The 21,568-nt window shown below is 35.2% G+C and overlaps 1 protein-coding gene across 15 annotated transcripts in view; it reads left to right on the forward strand.

Annotated features, from left to right (window-relative positions):
* Positions 1–17,811, forward strand: part of LOC129256942 (RNA-splicing ligase RtcB homolog) — a 34,397-nt gene extending 16,586 nt beyond the window's left edge. For all 15 annotated transcript variants that reach the window (XM_064097414.1, XM_064097413.1, XM_064097412.1 and 12 more), the window contains 8 exons: positions 2,694–2,901; positions 4,463–4,512; positions 5,764–5,870; positions 7,282–7,441; positions 7,745–8,001; positions 11,382–11,600; positions 11,963–12,082; positions 13,865–17,811. In XM_064097414.1, coding sequence (XP_063953484.1) covers positions 2,694–2,901; positions 4,463–4,512; positions 5,764–5,870; positions 7,282–7,441; positions 7,745–8,001; positions 11,382–11,600; positions 11,963–12,082; positions 13,865–13,972 — 1,229 coding nt within the window. In that variant the 3' untranslated portion in view covers positions 13,973–17,811. The remainder of the gene's footprint in view (positions 1–2,693; positions 2,902–4,462; positions 4,513–5,763; positions 5,871–7,281; positions 7,442–7,744; positions 8,002–11,381; positions 11,601–11,962; positions 12,083–13,864) is intronic.
* Positions 17,812–21,568: the final 3,757 nt, after the last annotated feature.

Here is a 21,568-nt window from a genome sequence, read left to right on the forward strand (position 1 = left end):
GACGATCATTCGAAACCCGATCATTTTGAAGCATAACAGAAGTGAAAATTTCTCCTTTTATTGCTTACAAATGACAGAGCTACCCCAATTTTTAGGAAATATGGACATTACAAGAATTTTCATTGGTGGGAAATGTGAATTTTGACAGTTCTGTGGGAGATTTCTTCCAGAGCAAACTTCGTTCGTGCAGCACCGTACACCGTAGAAACTTTACTACCAGGGGAGTGTTTCATGAAAGACTTGTCAGACATTTTATCCGACAAGTCCCATTTTATCTGACAGTTACCATACTAACACTGCTTCTCAGCCAATCAAAATGAGGAAAAGATGTCAGATCTGACAACTTGTCGGACAAAAATGTTGATGAAACGCTACCCGGTACATGCATCGGCTGCGTGGACTAGGCGCTAGCTAGCTAGGTATGCTAGACTGCCATTGATTCTGTGTGTGTGTGTACGTCTCTGAGCTGTGTGTTTATTGCCGAAAATAACGCAAATTTTGCAATTCGAATTATAAACTTTTTTGAAAGAAGAAATTAATGATATTGCTATTATTTTCTCTTTTTCTTTTCTATATTTTGATGGTGAAATATGGGGAATCTTTCTAAAATATAATTTCCATAGGAGAATTTTGCTTGCCCGATTCGGGCAAGCAGTTTTTGTCTTTGCTTCAAAACACTTGCCCGACTCTAACTTTTACTTGCCCCGGGCAATCGGGCAAGCGCTTATGTCGCACCCTGGATATATATTCACCAGTTTATGGACTGTTACCTAATTCTCCAGATGCCTAGTGGCACATAGGGCCTCCACCGAACATCTCACCCTGTTCTATCAGAGGCCACAGCTCTGGCTTCTGCCAATGACCTCCATCCAGCCAGGGTCCTTTCTTTTTCTACTGTTTGCCGCCAAGTTGTTTTGGGCCTGCCCCTTTGCCTTTTCCCTTCTGGTGCCCAGGTCAATGCTGTGTAGCAGATGCTTGCAGGTTCCCCCCTTAGTATATGCCCGATAAACTTCCGTCTTCTCCTTATTGTCATGCTCAGTTTCTCCATTTTGGTCTTGACTAAGAGCTCTTCATTACTTATGTGTTCTTGCCATTTTATATTCTCCTTAAACACTTCGTCTGAAAAGTATTGAGTTTATGGACAGTACATCAAGTGAAACATGGTGATGTCATGATTTCATGCTTATTAGTTGTAATTAGATGATACTTTCCACATTGTGTATTTCTTTGGTTTTATTTGTTGCTGCACCTTATAGTTTTACAAATCTTGTAAAGTCAAAATCGGGTATAAAGGTAATTTTTCAGGAGGCTCGGGCTTTTGTGGACAGTTACAGTCTTTGTCTTTGAAGTTTATTCTTGGGGTTCAAATCTGTTAACACCACATGTGAAATAGGATCAGGGACTAGACCTACGGTTGATTGGGTCTGATGTTCTGTTCTGGACTGCAAATTACAGACAGTATCTGATGTGTTCAAAACTGGCAGCCCACAGATTTTGTCTTCATATGGCTGCTGTGATTTGGGATGCACCATATATTTTCCTTGAAAGGACCATAGCACCATCTACACATAAATAAATACAGCTTTTTTCATGAAAGCTTGGGGAGTGTCCAGCCTCCACACACTTCGCATAAAACCAGGTTGCTGATCTTACCATTGTCTTTGTCCTCTGATACTGACTAGGACAGTGGGGGTTCAAATATAGAGTGTAGTCTTAAATGTAACTGGGCACCATGGATTACCTACCCACTCTGGCATCATTACTTTGTATCAAACTCATTGTGATTTTCGTGAAATTCATTGATAGCTTTGCTTACATATCTTCTTCCAGTATTCAGTTCTATTGACAAATGATGCATATTTTTAGCTACTTGCCATAAATAGATAAAAGTAATTTTCAAATTGAAGCACTACTACTGGCTCTTAAAGACATTTGAAATTGTTGTACAGCTTTTGTAAATTTATTTCAGCTATTTTGCAATGATGCAAAGTTCCCTTTTTCTAATATTATTTTGTTTTTGAAGTACAGTTTCTCCTCCGATATTTCATCCCTGGAATGGTGTTCAAATCAATCTGACTCTGTAAATCACTTTAATGTTATCTGTAATACAGAATCATGGGTGAAATTGCCAGTGCACAAAAATTAAGGGGGGGGGGGAATACAAAAACAACAACAACGTATAATGGACAAACGGAAACACACATCTGCTACTTATCTTATATATCTTGTTATTTGACAAAATAGAAAAAAAAATCAGTACCGGTAGATAAAATTAAAATATAAGTAGGCCTACATGTATGTTAGGAAACTCTTTTTCTTTGTTAATACTAGTTTTCCTACCCAATGGATTATTTTTACCCATGTATGACAGCAGCCATTCGTTTTCTTTTTTGACACATTTATTCATGGATCTTAGTACGAACAGTCAGCCTAGTTTGATGCACTATGTAATACTTCATGTGCACAAACACACACATTCATAAAATTGTTTACATGCATGCTCAGTGGTACGCACTGAGGGAGAGAGTGCTAAAATTAAAAATGCATGCAGTATAGCAATTATAAAATAATGAACACCTTTCAACCAATCATATGACAAGAATCTCTCTATGATTTATATGATGCGTTGTCTATTTAAGCATGATTTTAGACACCATATTTTGCTAATATATGAAGAATATTTTGTTTTACAGGTAATATGGCAGCCTTTGATATGTCAAATCCAAATGCTGTAGTATCCCCTGGTGGTGTGGGATTTGATATTAATTGTGGAGTACGTCTTCTGCGAACAAACCTGACTGAAGAAGATGTGCTACCTGTGAAGGAACAACTAGCACAGTCACTCTTTGATCATATTCCTGTAGGAGTAGGCTCAAAGGGGGTCATTCCAATGGGTGCCAAGTGAGTATATATCAATTGTCAAACTTTTCAGGATAACATTTAGCCAAATATTGGAACATACTAACTTCCAGATTTGAAAATGAGTGTTAAAAAATGTTTATATATTTATGAATAAATCCTGTGGGTGTAATTATGCAATGTGAAAACATGGTCAGTGCAGTGTTAGAATCTTTTAACAATGGTTTTTGTTTAAACTGATATGAATTAGCAGTCCAGTACAAGCTGTTTGATGATAGAAAGTGGTTGTGTAATCTTGTTAATCAATGCCTTACCTGTTTCATAAATTGCTGAATTGGTCTACATCCACTTCGTCTTTCCATTTGTTCTCATCCCATATGGTCTAATCCTAATTATTCTCCAACCATTTCGTTTAATAATCATTTGGTCCAATTCTGATTTAGCTAATTGAATATTTTGTTTATTACCATTTTGTCTAACATCCATATGACCACATGGTCTATATGGTTAAAGGGGTACTCGAGGTTGAAAATTATATGGTTTCAAATTCAGTAGATAAAGTAAATCAGAAAAACAAATCGCTAAACACTTCATGAAAATTAGGCAAGGAACAAACAAAGTTATGACATTTGCATTATTTTAGTGAAACACTTCTCTGCATGTCTTCATCAATATTCAATGAGCAAGCTGATGATGTAATCTCATCACTTATTCTTTTTTTATTCATCATATGAAACCATGTTTATATTATCTTTTCTCCAACAATTTCAAAATAGGATTGACCTCTGATTTACAGTATAAGATAATCATTACTTAAAACTTGTTTCATCATAAAGCTTTACACATGTATGAAAATACGAAATAATTTACGATTTCATATTAAGTCACTAGCCATATTGTGTCTCACCCACCCATGACTACATAACAAGATTTCCTCAGTATATTCCTAAATAAGTTTGATTTCACCAAAAATTCTTGCAGATTAACTTAAATGTCTGACCTCAAATGAACTTTAACCTCACCATTTTCCTTATGACACTATTGCTTCATGATATTACCTCTAATGCATCCATGATGAAAGTTTTTTTGAAAAGGAGCAATGGTTGCAAAGCTATTTTTCATATGAGTCTTGTAGGTAAACTTTACCAGTTTTGGCGGACAGGTAGCAAACGAACAGATGCCATTTATTCCCTTAGTATCCCCTTCATGTTCAGTGGGTGAACTAATTAAAAAAGGAAAAATGAAAGTGGGAATGTGAAATCATCAGCCCACCTATTGCATATTCATGACCGCTTGCATGTAACTGTTTTCACAAATATAGCCAAACTTTACAATTCAATAACTTCATTATTTTTTATCAGATTTTGATGAAATTTTCAGTGTTTTGCTAACTGAATTTTACTCTATATATTTGATTGTAATTGATTCAGCCTGAAGTACCATCATGAATGGCCTGTTTATAACCTGATGATTGACCTGTTTATAAACCAAATTTTCATTTGAAAAAGAATAAAAACTAAGTAGAGTAAATGCAAATTACCATAGACCAACTTGGCACTAGACCTAGTGAATATAAACCATCTATTTGGTTTTATTCATACAGAGAGTTGGAAGAAGCTCTAGAGATGGGAATGGACTGGTCTCTTAGAGAAGGTGAGTATTCACTGGATTTGCCAAAACTTTATTGCAGCAGCTAGGGAATATTTTATCCTCACTGTCACATGTTCTTTTTATAACTTACACTTACTCTTTCTTCAACATAGATCATTCCTTAGGAAAGATGTAATTCAATATGATTGAGAATTAGTTGTTGCTAGTCCTACCAATTGGTACCTATTTGGTGTAGGCTACTTGGGAATGTTTATATACCTTGTGAGTTAAAAGAACTTGACACCTCAGGAATCCCCAATTTAAAGAAAAAATATTTAATGAACACATAATTATTATAAATGGCCTGAAAGAGTATCTTCTCCCAAATAATTTGATACCATCTTTATGTGGTATGTATAAACGCTTGAATAATCAGGAGGTATTTTTTACTCTGATGGAAGGCTTGATTTGCGCCAAAGTAAGACATGGCTGCAATGAATGAATCCAGATGCTGTCAAATGATGATGTCATAATCCTATACATGAGTTAGTAAACATATTGGCGAACCCCTTTCAATTAAATTTACTTGAGAATTGATAATAAAAAGTGTTTATTAAACGATTCTGAAGTTGATTATTGAAAAAATGTTTTGCAGTGGAATTTAATGGAACCTTTGTAGGATTATTTCATCATTGACATCTGGATTCATGCCTTACTTTAGCGCAAGTCAAAATTTACATCACTGCAAAAAGTATTGGCTGATTATCCAAGCATGATGACATACCACATAAATATGGTATCAAATTATTTAGGAGAAGATACTCTTTCCAGGCATATATAATGATTATATGCTCATTGAAAAAAATTTCCCTTAAATTGGGGATTTGTGAACAACCTGGGATCTTCAAAGTTTATAGTCAGTTCATCTTTCTACTTGCCACTTTACAGTCCTGTTAGTTTGCTGCACCATGGTCTTTTTATGTGTAGAAATTTGGATGGATGAGATGAGGGAGGATATAGAAGTTCTGGAGCAACTCAACCTTGATCCTAGTTTAAAGTTGCATTTAAATTCCTAGTTGTGTGCAGTATGTAATACATTGTATAAATCAGATTGTTCTCATGGGATTTGCATTACTGCATAATCAACAAGATTGTACTTTAGATGCTGGGTACACTTTTTGAGGAGCACACCCACTCCTAGATTTTGTCTGCTACCATTACCATGGTGTATATATTTTAATTGGGAATTGTTTGTGATATGTTGTTGATCCAATCAAGTCTTATTTGAATTACAAATTGTTGCTTCTTGTGAAGGTTATGCTTGGGCAGAGGATAAGGAACACTGTGAGGAATATGGCCGAATGTTACAAGCAGATCCAAACAAAGTCAGTGCTAGAGCAAAGAAAAGAGGATTACCACAGGTAAAGATTAATAGGTGTTATTCAAAACAAAATAATGATTAAAAAACTCTGAAGATAAACAAGTATTTCTTTATGTTGCTTAGATATCGGGCAGAAGTAGACCAACTCAATAATAACTTGTGACTCCTGAACATAAAACGATAATGAGTAAGAATGGGAATGCATATAAAATCTAGTAAAGTAAAATTTATTCAGCAAGAACATTCACGCGAGAGAGCTGATTGGTCTTTGTAAGCAGGATTCACAGGGTAGGTAACCCAATGAAAAAATCTGCTTTCAAGGGAAACTGAAGTGAACTGCTCTATTTTTGTCTCGCCTGCATAGCAGAGCGAGACTATAGGCGCCGCTTTTCTGACGGCTGTGTCGTCAACATTGAAATCTTAACCTTGGTTAAGTTTCTGAAATGTCATCATAACTTAGAAAGTATATGGACCTAGTTCATGAAACTTGGACATAAGGGTAATAGTGTATCACTAAATATCCTGCCCGAGTTTCATGTCACATGATTAAGGTCAAAGGTCACTTAGGGTCAACAAACTTTAGCCATATTGGGGTTATTTGAGGAATTGTATTTTAACTTTAGAAGTTTATGGATCTAGTTCATGAAACTTGGACATAACAGCAACCATGTATTCCTGAATATCATGCGTGAGTTTAGGTCACATGACCAAGGTCAAAGGTCACTTTGTAGGGTCAATGAACTTTGGCCATATTGGGGGTATTTGAGGAATTGTCATAACTTTGAAATTTTATGGATCTAGTTCATGAGACTTGGACAAACGAGCAATCAAGTATCTTTGAACATCCTGTACTAGATTCAGGTCACATGATCAAGGTCAAAGGTCATTTAGGGTCAGCAAACTTTGGTAATGTTAGGGGTATTTGTGGAATTGTCACCATAACTTTAAAAGTCTATGGATTTAGTTCATGAAACTTGGATATAAGAGCAGCAATGTATCTCTGGATACCCTGTGTGTGTTTCAGAAACATGGCCAAGATCAAAGGTCATTTAAAGGTCAATGAACTCTGGCCGTGTTGGGAGTATGTGTTGAATTGGCATTATAACTTAGGAAGTTTATGGTACTTGCTCATGAAACATCGACATAAGGGTAATCAAGTATGAATGATTGTTTTGCATATGTCTTAGGTCACATGATCATGGTCAAAGGTCATTTTGGGTCAATTGACATAATATTGTAATATCATATTAGTGTTTTCTTTTGTGAATAATTATTCATTAGCTGTTTTTCAAAGGAAGCACTGCTGCTATATCAAATTGCGTAATGCAGGCGAGACTGCCAGAGGCGTTTCACTTGTTAAATCATTATTAGTGGAATTTATCGTGTATTCATTGATAATGTATTTTTTGTTCGTTTTGGGGTTTCTTATTTTTGCCTCTTGTATATTAAAGCTTGGAACACTAGGAGCAGGCAACCACTATGCTGAGATTCAAGTAGTGGATGAAATCTACAACAATCATGCTGCTAAGAAGATGGGAGTAGACCGGAAGGGTCAGATCTGCCTTATGATACACAGTGGAAGCAGAGGATTGGGACATCAAGTAGCCACAGGTAATATTATTTCTTGGGATTTCATTAGGACTAACATCCAACTGTCATTTATATATATATATACCTATCCCCATTTCAAGAAAGAGAGATAATTACCAATTTTGAGTATATTAAGTTAGGTAATACCTCTACCTCCCCATCAGAGAGCTAACTATTCCGAATAGAAATATGTGTCACCTGTTGTAGCGAGGGTGCTCTCTCATGCAAGAAATAACAGTGGAAATGGTTCAATTTTCTTTGTTCGGAATCAATTTAATACCCCAGATCAAATTTTGTTCATTGGTCATTTTCTTTGTTCTTCAGATGCCTTGGTTCAGATGGAGAAAGCAATGAAGAGAGATAAGATTGAGGTGAATGATCGTCAGCTAGCCTGTGCTCGTATCAACTCACAAGAAGGTCAAGATTACTTGAAAAGCATGGCAGCTGCTGCTAACTATGCTTGGGTAAATCGGTCAAGTATGACCTTCCTTACTCGCCAGGCATTTGCGAAGCAATTCAACACAACACCTGATGACCTTGACATGCATGTAATCTACGATGTCTCGCATAACATTGCTAAGGTGAGTGATTGGAAATTAGAAGTGGCTATTTTGGGAAAACCATTGAGGATACAAAAAAACTGCAAATAATCTTTTACCATTTTTTCTTAATGTTTTTTGAATCAGTAAAACAAGTTTGAACCAATAAGATTTGTTTATATCATTAAATGGTTTCTAGATGGTTACTATCTTTAATAACAAACATTCATGGTAGTCAAACTATTAAAAAGTTAACAATGACATTATTTCTGCTGACTGCAAAAGTATGAGACTTAGTCCACCAAATATGGTAAGATAGCACAAGCAACGTTCTCGCCAGGTTCAGTTTCACGGTTGTCGGAGCGAAGCTCCGACGTGCCGCGCAGCGGCCTCGATGCGTGCGAAGCACGCATAGGGGGGTGGGTGCGGGAGGGGGGATGTGCCCCCCTCCCTCGCGAAGCGCGGTTAGCTTTTGACATTATCCGTATCGAAGAGCTTATATTGCAGCTAAATGCATCACATTAACCACTTTGCTGCGGCGGATAAATGATTTTTTTCGGCGGCTTCGGCATTGAATTCTATCAGCTAATTACACACAGGTCACAGCGCAATGTTGAACTGACAAACGAGCCGAGATTCTCGGCGAGTGGCGAGAGTTCGTGCCCCAACGTCTACCGAGCCTTGCCGTGGAATCCTGACCATGTGGCCGTCTATTCGATTGCGTTGGTGGAATATTTGTCAATTATTAAAATTGTAGGCTTATTACTGTTCCATGTCTCGTAATCTGCATCAATGAAGAATTAAAAAGTTATTCCTTGTTTGTAACCTTGTCCGTATTAGATGTAGATTTATCTCTCTAGTACTAAGTTAGTAGTAGCCCCTTTCCTTGCAAACCGCACAAGAACCCTGCCGTTATCGTCAAAGACTTAGTGATAATCCTTCGATCGATCAAAAGGCGCAGCTAGCGCACAGGCGAAGGCTTCAAGATCTTTTTCATTAGCTATTATTTTGCGTCTTTCGATTCAACTTTACAGTTGGATTGGACGCAGTTAATTTATAACAAATGGAATAATTATATGTATTACGAAATCGCATTTTAATGATATCACTCGTTATTAAAAGAAAATGGGAAATTCAAGAATCTACACCTTTGGTTTTCATGTTAAAACTGAGGAAGAAAGACTGAAAGAGAGTGAGAGCAAGAGAGACACTGAAAGGTCCGAACTTGATTAAAATGAGATCAACTTGATACTCACTCTGTCATGGGTCTTTCATAATCACAAAACACGATGCATACTCATTTATTTTATGGGAAAGACTTACTGAATCGTATTTTTTGTCAAACATCTAGGTCTAACTTTTAACAAGAATACAAATCACAATTTGAGAAAAAGTAACGACTAAATATGACCATAAATAGGTCTATGATATGACATAATCATGATCGAATACACCTCTCTTTTCCAAGTACCGCTGTTCATTCTGTGTGTCCTAAAAAGGCACTGACTGACAATAAATCCCTTATTCCCAAGGGCCTCATGAGCTTGACCACAGCCAAGGATTTTCACTGCGTAATCATGATTCGGATCATTCAATTAAGTAGGGCACGCGCCTTTGTTTACAAAACATGCCAAACATGATGCTTGTCTGCAAGTCTGCATATTCAGACTCTATTTTGCTTTGAATTTTCTCTAAATCCGCGATTACAAGTTTTCTCAGGTTCTCATCTTTGAATCGAATCATTAGCGATATGTTGATTTAGATATACAAGTAAATTCAATATTACAGTTACAGGTTATTGGTTAACAGTACAGTGCAGCCGAATTGAAGATTAAAATTAAAGCAATTGCAAGTGTGCGTTATAGAGAAAGACTAATCACCAATTGAACGTGGTTACCAACCAAGGAAAGAAGAAGTGGTCCGATTTCTCCCCACGTGGACATCGTGGCAAATCCACATTCATGGCGAGTCTGCCCTTAGTTACGATGCCGGTGGCGCATGGATGGTCAGTACCTATTCATACTTATTATCATCAACGGACCCATTTATCCCTATTTATTGACATGTTCATGATGTGATTCTATTTTGTATTTCTATTTTGTGGTAGTGCGGTATTTCTCATCGAAATCATCTTCAGGATTATATTACCGACCAAGGCAATGTATTTCATCGAACGAGCGAATTTCGAGAAATTGCATTCTAACAACATTCCCTATTATGCGCGGGAATATGTCCTTAGAGAAGGGTAGGGGTTGCCTTCTGATTTTCCGAGTGAAAATTGGGAAGGAGGGAGAAAGAGAAAGAATTGTAAGAAAAGTAGGAAAAACAGGAGAGGTTCGGGCGGGTCGTATTATTCTGATATCTCTATAATTCACAAAATACATTACAGAAAATCACATTGTCTTACGGCTATTGCCCCCTCCGCATTTCAAGTCAAATATCCTGGCACTCAATGCTCCTGCCCTGCCCCATTGAATTTCAATCAGAATATGGCAAAAACGGGAATTTATCTTTTTTTTCTCAGAGTGATAAAACGGCTTATTATTGATTTTGTATTTGTTGTTTTTTTAACTGCAACTTTCGAGGATTTAATATTAACCAAGAACGACTGGTTTAATAATAGTGTCCATCTGAAAACTAGATAAAGACTCAAGCATTGTTTTTGGCAGATGATGACATATCCCCACTTGTTCTTATGTATTTTATTAAGGCGGCAATTGCCCTCACGAATACAATTTTTGAGCGAAGAGGAGAGAGGCCACTGCCGCCAAACACGAAGTCTCGTTAGAAAAAAAAGAAAAGGGGGAGAGACGGAGAGATATCCGCTCTGGGCGATATGCATGCAGCGCATGCTGCACAGTCATGACAGTGGGCCTTTCGAGCGAGTTGCACGCACGCTAAATAGTAAGGGCACTGATCGAGCGAAAAGCCAGTGAATGGAGAGAAGACGGAATTTAGGAGGGTTCTCTGCTCGAAACCGAAGCAGACTCAGTGGCGAGGCTCAAATTTCTGACAAGTATGTCTTAAAAACAAAACTTTCATGATGAATCTCGTTCATTTCAAAACTTAGTAATGACAATATCTAGCGTGTTTCACGGTTGTCGGTCAGGGTTGTCGGGGACATTCACGGTTGTCAGCCAAGGCTCACAAAACTTTCACGGTTGTCGGCGGCCGACAAAGGTGACGCGTGTTGGCGAGAACGTTGAGCACAAGGTGGACTTATATATATTCAGTACACTAATTTATACATTCATAGATAGAAAGGACTTAGTGGAACAGTGTATATGTGAATGGCAGTAAGAGTGGACTACAATTAAAGAAAATTTGGTTCTCTGGTCATTCATGTTCGTTACAAGTATGGTTTGTAATATCATCCATCTTGTGCTTCATCAAACAAAGTGATTCAAATTGTTAATTTTTAGGTTGAAGAACACATGTTAGATGGTGTTCAGAAGACTCTTCTAGTCCATCGTAAGGGATCAACAAGAGCATTTCCTCCTCACCACCCTCTCATCCCTGTTGATTATCAGATGACTGGACAACCTGTACTCATTGGTGGAACTATGGGTACATGTAGCTATGTCCTGACAGGGACAGATACTGGCATGAATACCACATTTGGAACAACATGCCATGGCGCTGTAAGTAGCAGGCATTTTTTTTCTGTTCATCATTAGAAACTCTGATCAGTCCATCACAGAATAAATATATAATAATTACTGAAAAAAATCTAAATCTCTTGGACGATATAGGCCTACCTGCAATGTTAACTTTTCTTATTTTCTATTTTGATATTTGAAATAGTAACAGCAATGTAAATTATATCACCTACTGTATCTCTTTTTATAAAAAGACGTTATAATTGTTCACTTTCATATCTGTGTTTATAGTTGTGTGATAGGATAAAGACAGATAGATATAAGTGTACTATTGATGTTTATAAGATTACTACTGATGTAAAGTACACTAGGATATTTGTTTATTTTATTTTGTGTCGTGGTAGGGTCGAGCTTGGTCACGTGCCAAATCAAGAAGAAACTTGGATTATCAACAAGTGCTCAGGAACCTCTCTGATATGGGTATTTCAATCAGGGTTGCTTCACCCAAACTTGTCATGGAAGAGGTAAGATTTATTACAGCTCATAATATGTATCTCAAAAGAACTACCACATGATAATAAATTTGTCATGCCCCCACTCACCAAAGATGGTGGTCTGAGCTATATTTTTGGTTCATTCTTGTTCTCAAGATAACTAAAGAACTATTTACTGGATCAACTTCAAACTTAGTCAGTTATGTTGGACTATTTAGGTCAAAGATCAGAGAGGTCATATGCATTGAAATATCTCATCATAAATGGAGAACCATTTAACCGATCAACTTGAAACGTAGTTCATTTATTTATATTGGAGGGACTCTGATCCAATCAGATTTGGGGTCACAAAGTCAAAGATCATAGATGTGTTTATGTAGAGATTTGCAAGACTCTAGAATATTGTCAGAAATAGAGTCTAAACTGGGAAATTCTGAGTCACAATGCTGCTGGAGAAATTAATCTCCCATAAACTTTGTACATGTGATTTGCAAAACAAAGTTTTTAGGTGTCACAATAGATGAAAATTTAAATTGGAATGAACATGTACGTTGTTAACTACTAGTATTTCTAGAAACATTGGTATACTTCACAAAATGAAAAACATAATTCCACATACAACTCTTGTCATACTCTACAATTCATTAATATTGCCTTATATATCATATTGCAACATAGTTTGGGCAACATGTGCAAAAACTAAAATTAATACAATATACTTATTACAGAAAAAAGCAATTCGAATCTGTACTGATTCCCAATATTTATCACACACAAATCCATTATTCCATAAACTAAAGACTCTAACAGTATTTGACATAAATACTCTTCAAAGTTTACTACTTATGTTTAAGTACGTAAATAACATGCTCCCACCTTCATTCCACAATTTTTATACTCTGAATACATCTATTCATTCTTACCCTACCCGTAACTCTTCAAATTTCCATTTAATCAACCCTAAATTGCTTATTGCGCAGAGATCCATAAGACACCATGGTCCAGATTTGTGGAACTCTCTACCAGAGCCTGTAAAACAATCTTCGTCTCTTCACTCATTTAAGGCAAACGTTAAATCTGTTATTATCAGAATATTTGAAGTAAAATTTCTATGTCGTATCCTTTTTATCGTGAATTTATTCCTCCTTCGATTTAGTCATTACCAATATCTTCATCATGACCACCATCATCTCCATGGCCTTCATCATCATCATCATCATCATCATCATCAACATCATCATATCACCGTCACCCTCAGCTTTATCATCTTCATCTTCATACTATAATATTGCATGAATTCATGTTTCGTATTTGAAAATGTATGCCCATTCTGCTTTATAAATGTATTAATTAATTCAATTAGTATAAGTTTGGGATTGTCATTTTTTTCAAGCAATCTGCTTATGATGACAATCCTTCTCCTGCAAATTGTGAATATCATATAGTTAATCATTTTTGTCTGAAATTATCTTTTTAATACTCTTTATTTATGATTCATGCCAAAATGCTAGCATATTATGTTTATTATGTTATGAAAAATGTATAATACGAATGTTATGGATGCAGAAGAAAACAATAAATCAAATCAAATCAAATCAAATGTAGTGCTTATTCATTTGTGCATTGCTGGCTTACAGTACGGGTTATTTTCAACAATGTTATGCTTATTGCCCTTTTTTATCCAGTCAAATGAGTTGGGAAATATTAAACTTGTATGTGTAGTACAGTGAAATGAAATATAACTTTGATAATTGATCAATATAAATGATTTGTCACTGTAATTGAAATGTTATCTCCTTTCTCATTCGACAGGCTCCAGAATCCTACAAGGACGTAACCAGTGTGGTGAATACCTGTCATGAGGCTGGTATTAGCAGTAAGGTACTCAAACTTCGTCCTATTGCTGTCATCAAAGGTTAAACTTCAACTCTCACACTGCTCAAAGACTTTCATTATTACAAACTCTTTACTTGAGATCTCATTCTGTGATGCTATGGATGTTGAAGGTTATCCATAAAAAAAAATGATGGTGATATATGCTCAATGTTGTATCATGGACCATGGAAACATTTTTTTGGAGATGGATGTGTGATATTTTCTCAGTACTTTCCTGTACAGGAGATGGACAAAAAGTGAAACTAGATAGTAGAGTGGCAAAAGGCAATAGGTTGAAAAGTATTGAAGTATAACAAATATTTCAATTGATTTGATTAAGTACGTGTACCACCATATGATCTGTGTCATATTTCAAAGGCATCCAGTTGATTACTTAATGTGTATTATGAATATACAATCACATCATTGTTAATTGGGGACTATCATGAGAAGGTTGTTTTGAAGATGTTTTGAAGACTTGTCCTTTAAAAACTACCTGAAAATACTTGTTGAATTTTAGATTTAACTTTTGATTCTAAAGTTGCACGCTTGTGTTATGTGACACAGTAAAGCATTTATTAGACTACAGTATATTATTTATTTGGGTATTCAAGTATTACCAGGTGTAATATAACATATTCCCTTGTAGGTGATTGTCCAATATCAATGTTTTGTTCACATACCACTCTTTCTTAACTAGGGATAACATAAACATAGTATTCAAATAATTCACATTTATGAGTGTGTTGTGGCAATGTGGCACAATCAAGGGTATTTACAATATGAGACAAGTTTGATAATGTTGTGAATCTGAGATGGCTGCATCATCACTAACATCATGAATCCCAAAACGTGCATTGTTTTACGAAACGGGTTGGTAGAATGAGTTTGTAGTTGAAAGTTTGTTGGAATCCTTCAAAAAAATTCAGGATTGCAAAGACAAAGAGGTCACATCAAATATGTGCATCTAAGTAAATGCATCAAAATCCTTGCCATAGCCTTTTCTTTGAAAGAGCATTATTTCACGTGGCATCTCAGTCTGTGCAGAGTGCTGCATTAAAATGCATGCCTAGAAAGTTGCTTAGAATTAAAGCATGAACATGTGACTTGCATACGCACTGACAATTGGCTACATCATTGAACCCATTTTATTACTGTTTAATAATAGCTGCATTGTGTATGAAAGGAGGCAATTGGGATAAATATCTAATGACCCTTATCAATTTAGTCATGGTGAGTTTGATTGGCTAATAGGGATAGTATAGGGTTATGTGAAGTTTGGTTCACTAAAGATGTGAGATTTTGAAAATGATCTTGGAGGAAGATGTCTCTTTGCTCTTTTCAGGAGGATAAACTTGGAACTGACAAGAATGAAATGATAAAAGAGTTTGAAATATGTATATTAGATATTAAGAATAAGGTTCAGTTTTGGGAGAGTCTGTGCTTGGGATTTATAGCTACTCTGTCAGCTGGTATGCAAATGACTTGATATACAAATTAATTTTCTATTTTGGTGATGCTTCTTTGAACAAAGTCTGTTCATAAATGTCACTTGCATGTAGAATTACCTTTATGCACTACTGTATGAAATACTACCAGATGAGTGGCTTTACATATAGATTACCCAGAGTAAGTAACTATTGATATGTTCTTATTTGAATTGATATACTGACAGTTTATGAGAAAATTGCAAGTGGAATTCTAGATCATCACTCTCATACATCATCTTTTTTTTTGTAAATCCATACAATATGTGACTGTCTTTCCGGTTTCATCCTTATTTACCATCTAATATGCCATGTCATGGGAACCCTCAAGACAAGTGTATCTGTTATTTTTTTAAAACTTTATGTTAGCATATTGATTCATAAGATGTATGATATCAAGAACTTGATATGCCATAGTACCAGTAAATAAACATTTCTTTCAGATTTATATGAAATATGTTAGTGCACATGTATAGTTCTTTACATTTAATGTAATTTGTACATTTTTCCTAGTTTATTATTAATATTTTTAAAGTAATCTACTTCCCTTGGAAAGGACTTAAATGACACAGACCATAAAATGGTTCTTTTATTTCTGATATAATATGAATGTTCTCTTAGGATATAAAGTTCCATTCTCATCTTATTTTTTTGAGATTCCTTCACCTCAGTTTGTTGATGTGATAAATTCTTTGGGATATTGTTAGATTGTCTTCCATTGGGTATCAATTTACCTCATTTGGATAAAGCAGAAAATGTTTTTTTGTTTTGTTAAATATCATATATCAATTTGTTCATTTCACAGGTTTCATGAAAAGTGAATTTTCATAACTGTCATATTTTGATTGAGCCATTTCAGGTTTCTCTTCACAAGCATAAGCAGTGCAATCATAAAGGGTGTGTACAATGGGATGTTATTTTTGTGGCTATATGTTTCTGCAAAGTTTACTAGTCCATCATCATGAAATTTCCACTTTGGTTATATGACCATTGCTATAGAAATTTTATATTGAAAATCATGAATATAACAACTTGTGAAACTCTGCTAAGATTTATTTGCACAAGTTCTACAGTTAATGTATATTTAAGCTGATATAAGTCAAATTTCCTCAAAATTTCTGTTATGGATTTGATTTGAGCAAAGTTGACTGTATATTGCACAAATAAGTACTGATGGAAATATTTATTCTCAGAATTATTGGCCTTGCAATGTTTTGGCTCACATAACGATACACTCTTAAATATGATATGATGTGCCTTTTGGTGTTTCCAACTAAGGATCTAGCCCATCATAGCATTGTCATGCATTCATGCAAGTCATTTTACACTGTCACTTTATACACAGGAAATAATATTGAACGTGTTGTTAATCAACTTTTTTATGCCACTATGAATGATATTGTAGGGAGGTATAATTTTAGATGATTCAAAATAATGAGTTCAAATAATTATCAACACAGCAGGAACATCAGTAAGTTGATGTTTATAGTTTCCACTGAAATGATGTGGATGAAACTATAGCCTGTCCAAGAAAACCTGATTATCACAGGTGACTGGGGTAAAAAAGTGACTGATATGTGATGCTCAATAAGAAAGTTTTTATAAGGGTAGAACAGTTTCTATTTATCTTCCATGATCAAGATATATTTTGTGATGGTTTTCTTGTCTGTGGAATAAACAAAGATAAGCATAAAAAAGAAAACCACCATAATATACCTTCATGAGTCACTGTAACGCTCGGCTCTCTCTCTTTCCTGGAGATCGTCAGTTGAATGAAGTTTTAAAGCTCTTTCTAGGTTGCTATAGCAATTAAGCGCTGTTTGTTAGATTTTGATAGGTTACGTGAATATTTGGTTTGAATACAGGATACATGTAGGTGTTTCCAACTTCACTTTGGCATCGTTGTTCATGCAAACATTTACTTGTCGTATCTTTGTGTAACATGTGTTTGGGTCTAACAAACATGTCACATTGTGTAGTGCATTGCTTAAGCCCTGCTTCAACATATCAAAATTTTCATATGCATATCACTAATTATGGATAATACATGTGTAAGTTTATCCATTATGAAAATTCTAGTGCATACAGAATTGGAACACAGTTTTAAGTAGACGTGGTTTTTATTTTCATATAGGTAATCAATTAGTGATGTATAGGGGGCAATGCATCATATACCCTGGATGCTACTTTCAGGGGGGGGGGGGCAGTTGCGCTAATACTAAATCCTTCAAAGTTAAATCTTTATAACGACCAAAGGAAGGGCTTCATAATTATGTTAATAGAAGTACATTTTTCATGCAGTTTATCACTGGTAATCATAATTCTATTTTCCTTCATGAGCAACTTAATTTGATACAAGTTCAATATGACAATAAATGATATATCTCAAAAATTTTATTTATATCTTTGTTGTCGTGATATACCGTTATTAGGTTTTTGGAATGTAAAATAAAATAACATATTTAACATTGATTCTCAATGAATTGTGCAGTGATTGAAAATGATCTCCCTGCTATCCATGTTAATTTTATCTGAAAGGTGAATATTACAGATGGCAACATTCTCACCTCATGAACAGTGGAATGTATGAAATTTCTCAGTTTCTTGTTCCTACATTGGTGTGTTGCTAGCACTATAAAACATGAATGATTTCTTTTTATTTGAGGATTCAAAATTGTTAAGAATATGATTTATATGAAAGAAGAAAAATAATAAAACAAAACACTAAAAGTTCAGAAGAAATTAAAGAATGAATAAGAAAGTTATTGCTGTTTGAAAATAAGATCGCTAATACCCTCCTATTCATATATGCCAATACATGTACCTCAATATTTTAACGTCATCACCTATGCACATTGAAAAGCACTTTCCCAAAGCCTTTTCATACACACCTCGGAATATCACAATATTTAATTTGATTGAGGTTATACAATAGGGATTAATCAGAATGGCGTGCACGGCCAACAGAATGGATAATTTGAAGTTCAGTGTTGACCTTTTGGTGTTGGTGTCAGTTCAATTCTTACATGAGTATAACACCAAACGTAAAAATGAAGATGGTCCTGAAAAGTCACTCACTAGTTGTTGAGATGTTAATAATATGATCTGGTTCAGTTTTACAAACTCTGAAAAGGATTTGGAGCTAGGGGAAGCAATCCAATTTGTGCTTCCAACGCCAACACTGGACTTAGAATCACCCATTATTCCTCGACATCTTGTTTATCTGTGTCAAATGTAAATGCAGGGGCGGATCCAGCCTTCGCTAATAGAGGGGGGGGGGGGCTGAAATTTTTTTTCAGCTACATTTTCCCCGATCGGCGCGCGAAGTTGATTTTTGTTTGTTTCTTTGAAGGGGTAGTCCTAATAGTCACTTCTAAGCTTTATTCTTATATAGATCAACATAGGTATATAATAACCTCATAAGCCTTATTTAAATAGTACGAGCGCGAAGAGTGAGATATTTTTTCAAATTTCATGTATTTGTCCTAAAATTTTAACATTCTGGGCGATGTTTGTGATTCTAAACGAGATGTGTATCCAACTTGATAATTACTGCGAGCGCGAGCAGAAATTTTTAATATACGTTTTGATCTGATCAAAAAAGGGATCCATGAAGACGTAACAATCACTCTATTCTTGTCTTGTATATCATGAAAAGGATGAGTAATTGGAAATCTTCCTATATTAATAATGCGAGCGCAAAGCACGAGCAGAAGATGTGATCTGAAACTGGAAAATGATCTAAATAGAGAACAAGCTGCGTATCTGAATAAACATGCGCGCGCGTGTTTCAGATTACGACCTAGAATCTGGGCATTCTAAATACCTTTTTATCATGAAAATCAAAGCTAGCGCGAAGCGCGAGCTTAAAATATTTGATATTGCGATCTGGAAAAGGGTAAATTTAAGCTCTGTATTTCAAGCACTGTGTAGGAAAACTGTGAGGTGGATATGGATCAAAGTGTTAAAAAAGAGCTAATATGTTTCATTATTATTAATTACTTTGAATTTTGACATAGGACTGGGACATTCTATGAACATGTGAAAAATGAAATATGAAAATGATGACTTTCTTCTTATTTCTCTTCCTAAGCGCGAGATGAAACTTGTTCTGAAAAAGGGACAATTTGATTATTAAATAAATATCTTAATTATCAATCTAATAAGCCTAATGAAAGCGCAAAATCTGTTAAATGGCATGAAAACTGGACATTTAAAGCACTTGTAATTATAAATAAGATGCATGAGTTAGTATATTCAACAATCATTGCGAGCGCAAATGGCGAACCGAAATTTTTGATAAACTGTCATGATATGTGAATTTTAAGTTATAGAATTCATATTGAGATAATACATAACGCACCAATCAAAATGCGAGCGTACAGCGCTAGCTGATACGTTTTGACAATCTGATAGTTTTTAGAATAGGGATATTTTGAGAACTTTATGGAATACAGGAAAATAATAGGTACCTGACAAATCAAATTTTGCGAGCGCGCAGCGCGAGCAGAAAATGTTAATATTCAGACCATAAAACAATTTTTTTTTACAGAGCTCTTTTTAAAAATCAATTTGTAAATCAAACAAAATATAATGAAAGTTCGATTTCCGAGCTGAAATGTGTTTGACTTGAAAATTGAATATTGTAAGCCTCATAATGAGCAAGATTTGTAAATTATCACCTAAAAGGCTATGTAAGCGCGAAGCGCGAGCGAAATTTTTTTATAGTGACATGAAAGATTTTTATTAGGCCTATTTTCCAAGTCTTCCCCTCATCTTATTTTATTCACTTGTCTTAATTCCCTTCTTTTTTTTTCTTTCTTTCCCTTTTTTTCTTTTTTTTTGCTACGCCAATAGGGGGGGGGGGGGGCGGGCCCCCTGGATCCGCCTGTGTAAATGACTGTGTAAAATAATACATAACAATAAAATGATCGTGCATGTAATATGAGATTATGGTTTATAAAAAAAAAGCAATATTTGTTCCATAATACAGTAACATCAAATATAAGTTATATGTGTAAAACACACCCCCCCCCCGCCACCCCATCCCATCCCAGATATTAAACACAAATTATAATTATCACCTAAAATAAACGACTTCATTGTGAAAATCATGTGATTCTACATGCTTATGATAACATTTTCATTTGATATTCTCCCTCTTTTTTTGTACCTCCTTTGCTAGTTCCCTCCCTCTGGTAGTATGCAAGCACAGACCCAATTTCGACTGGAACCAAAACCACGTCTAGAGTAAGGAACTCCAAACTCATACGTAGCGCCAGCCATAGTACATAGTAAATCTAGTCTCATTACTTCAGACTCTGAATTATTCACTCTGCAATAGCAAAAACCAAGGGTCTGTCCCTGCAGACTATCCCGGTCCTAGCCCTTCTCTCTCTTTCTCTCTCTTCACGTCTATCTACCTATATATATATCTATATTATATATATCTATCTAAATATTAATCTATGTATTGTATCTATCTTCCCTCGATCTTGTCTGATAAATCAGGCCTATATTTTGGTCCTATAATCAGAGTATAACGGGCATTTTCTGTAAACTGCTCAAGATGTTATTTCTGAGGGGAATATACGAGTCGGCGAAATCTTGTGACATGGCATGATGGACAACGAATCTACCTTGTTTAAGTTAGATATGTCTTGAACTTCAAGTTATTTTCTTGCAAGGGGGGCGGCTATATACATATCTTGCATTGAGCATCTCGGGGGCAGATCAGTTTTCACCAATAGACCAGTTCGTAGTTACTTCATGGACAATTTTGGTCAAATGAGTAATGAGTCATGACCCTTCATTTCTTTCATTGTGATAGGCAGATTTCAAAGCAAGATATTACGCATATATATATAGCAGGATGAAAACTCCCTATTTTATTTTCTCTGGAGCTTCTTATGAGGCGCCGATTGTGCCACTATTATATAGAACAATTATTTGTTATATAATCATTATTTATTAAATAATAACTATTATTTATATATAATTTATATTTTATTTGTAAATAACTACTATTATATAAAATAGCATTTCTAATTATTTATATATAATTCCAAGTAATACTTCATTAATTGTAAATAATAATAGTTCGACATTCCATTATTTATAAATAATGATTATTTGTTTTTCATTATTTATAAAT

This window comes from Lytechinus pictus, chromosome 3, assembly GCF_037042905.1.
Source record: "Lytechinus pictus isolate F3 Inbred chromosome 3, Lp3.0, whole genome shotgun sequence".
Classification (NCBI taxonomy): domain Eukaryota; kingdom Metazoa; phylum Echinodermata; class Echinoidea; order Temnopleuroida; family Toxopneustidae; genus Lytechinus; species Lytechinus pictus.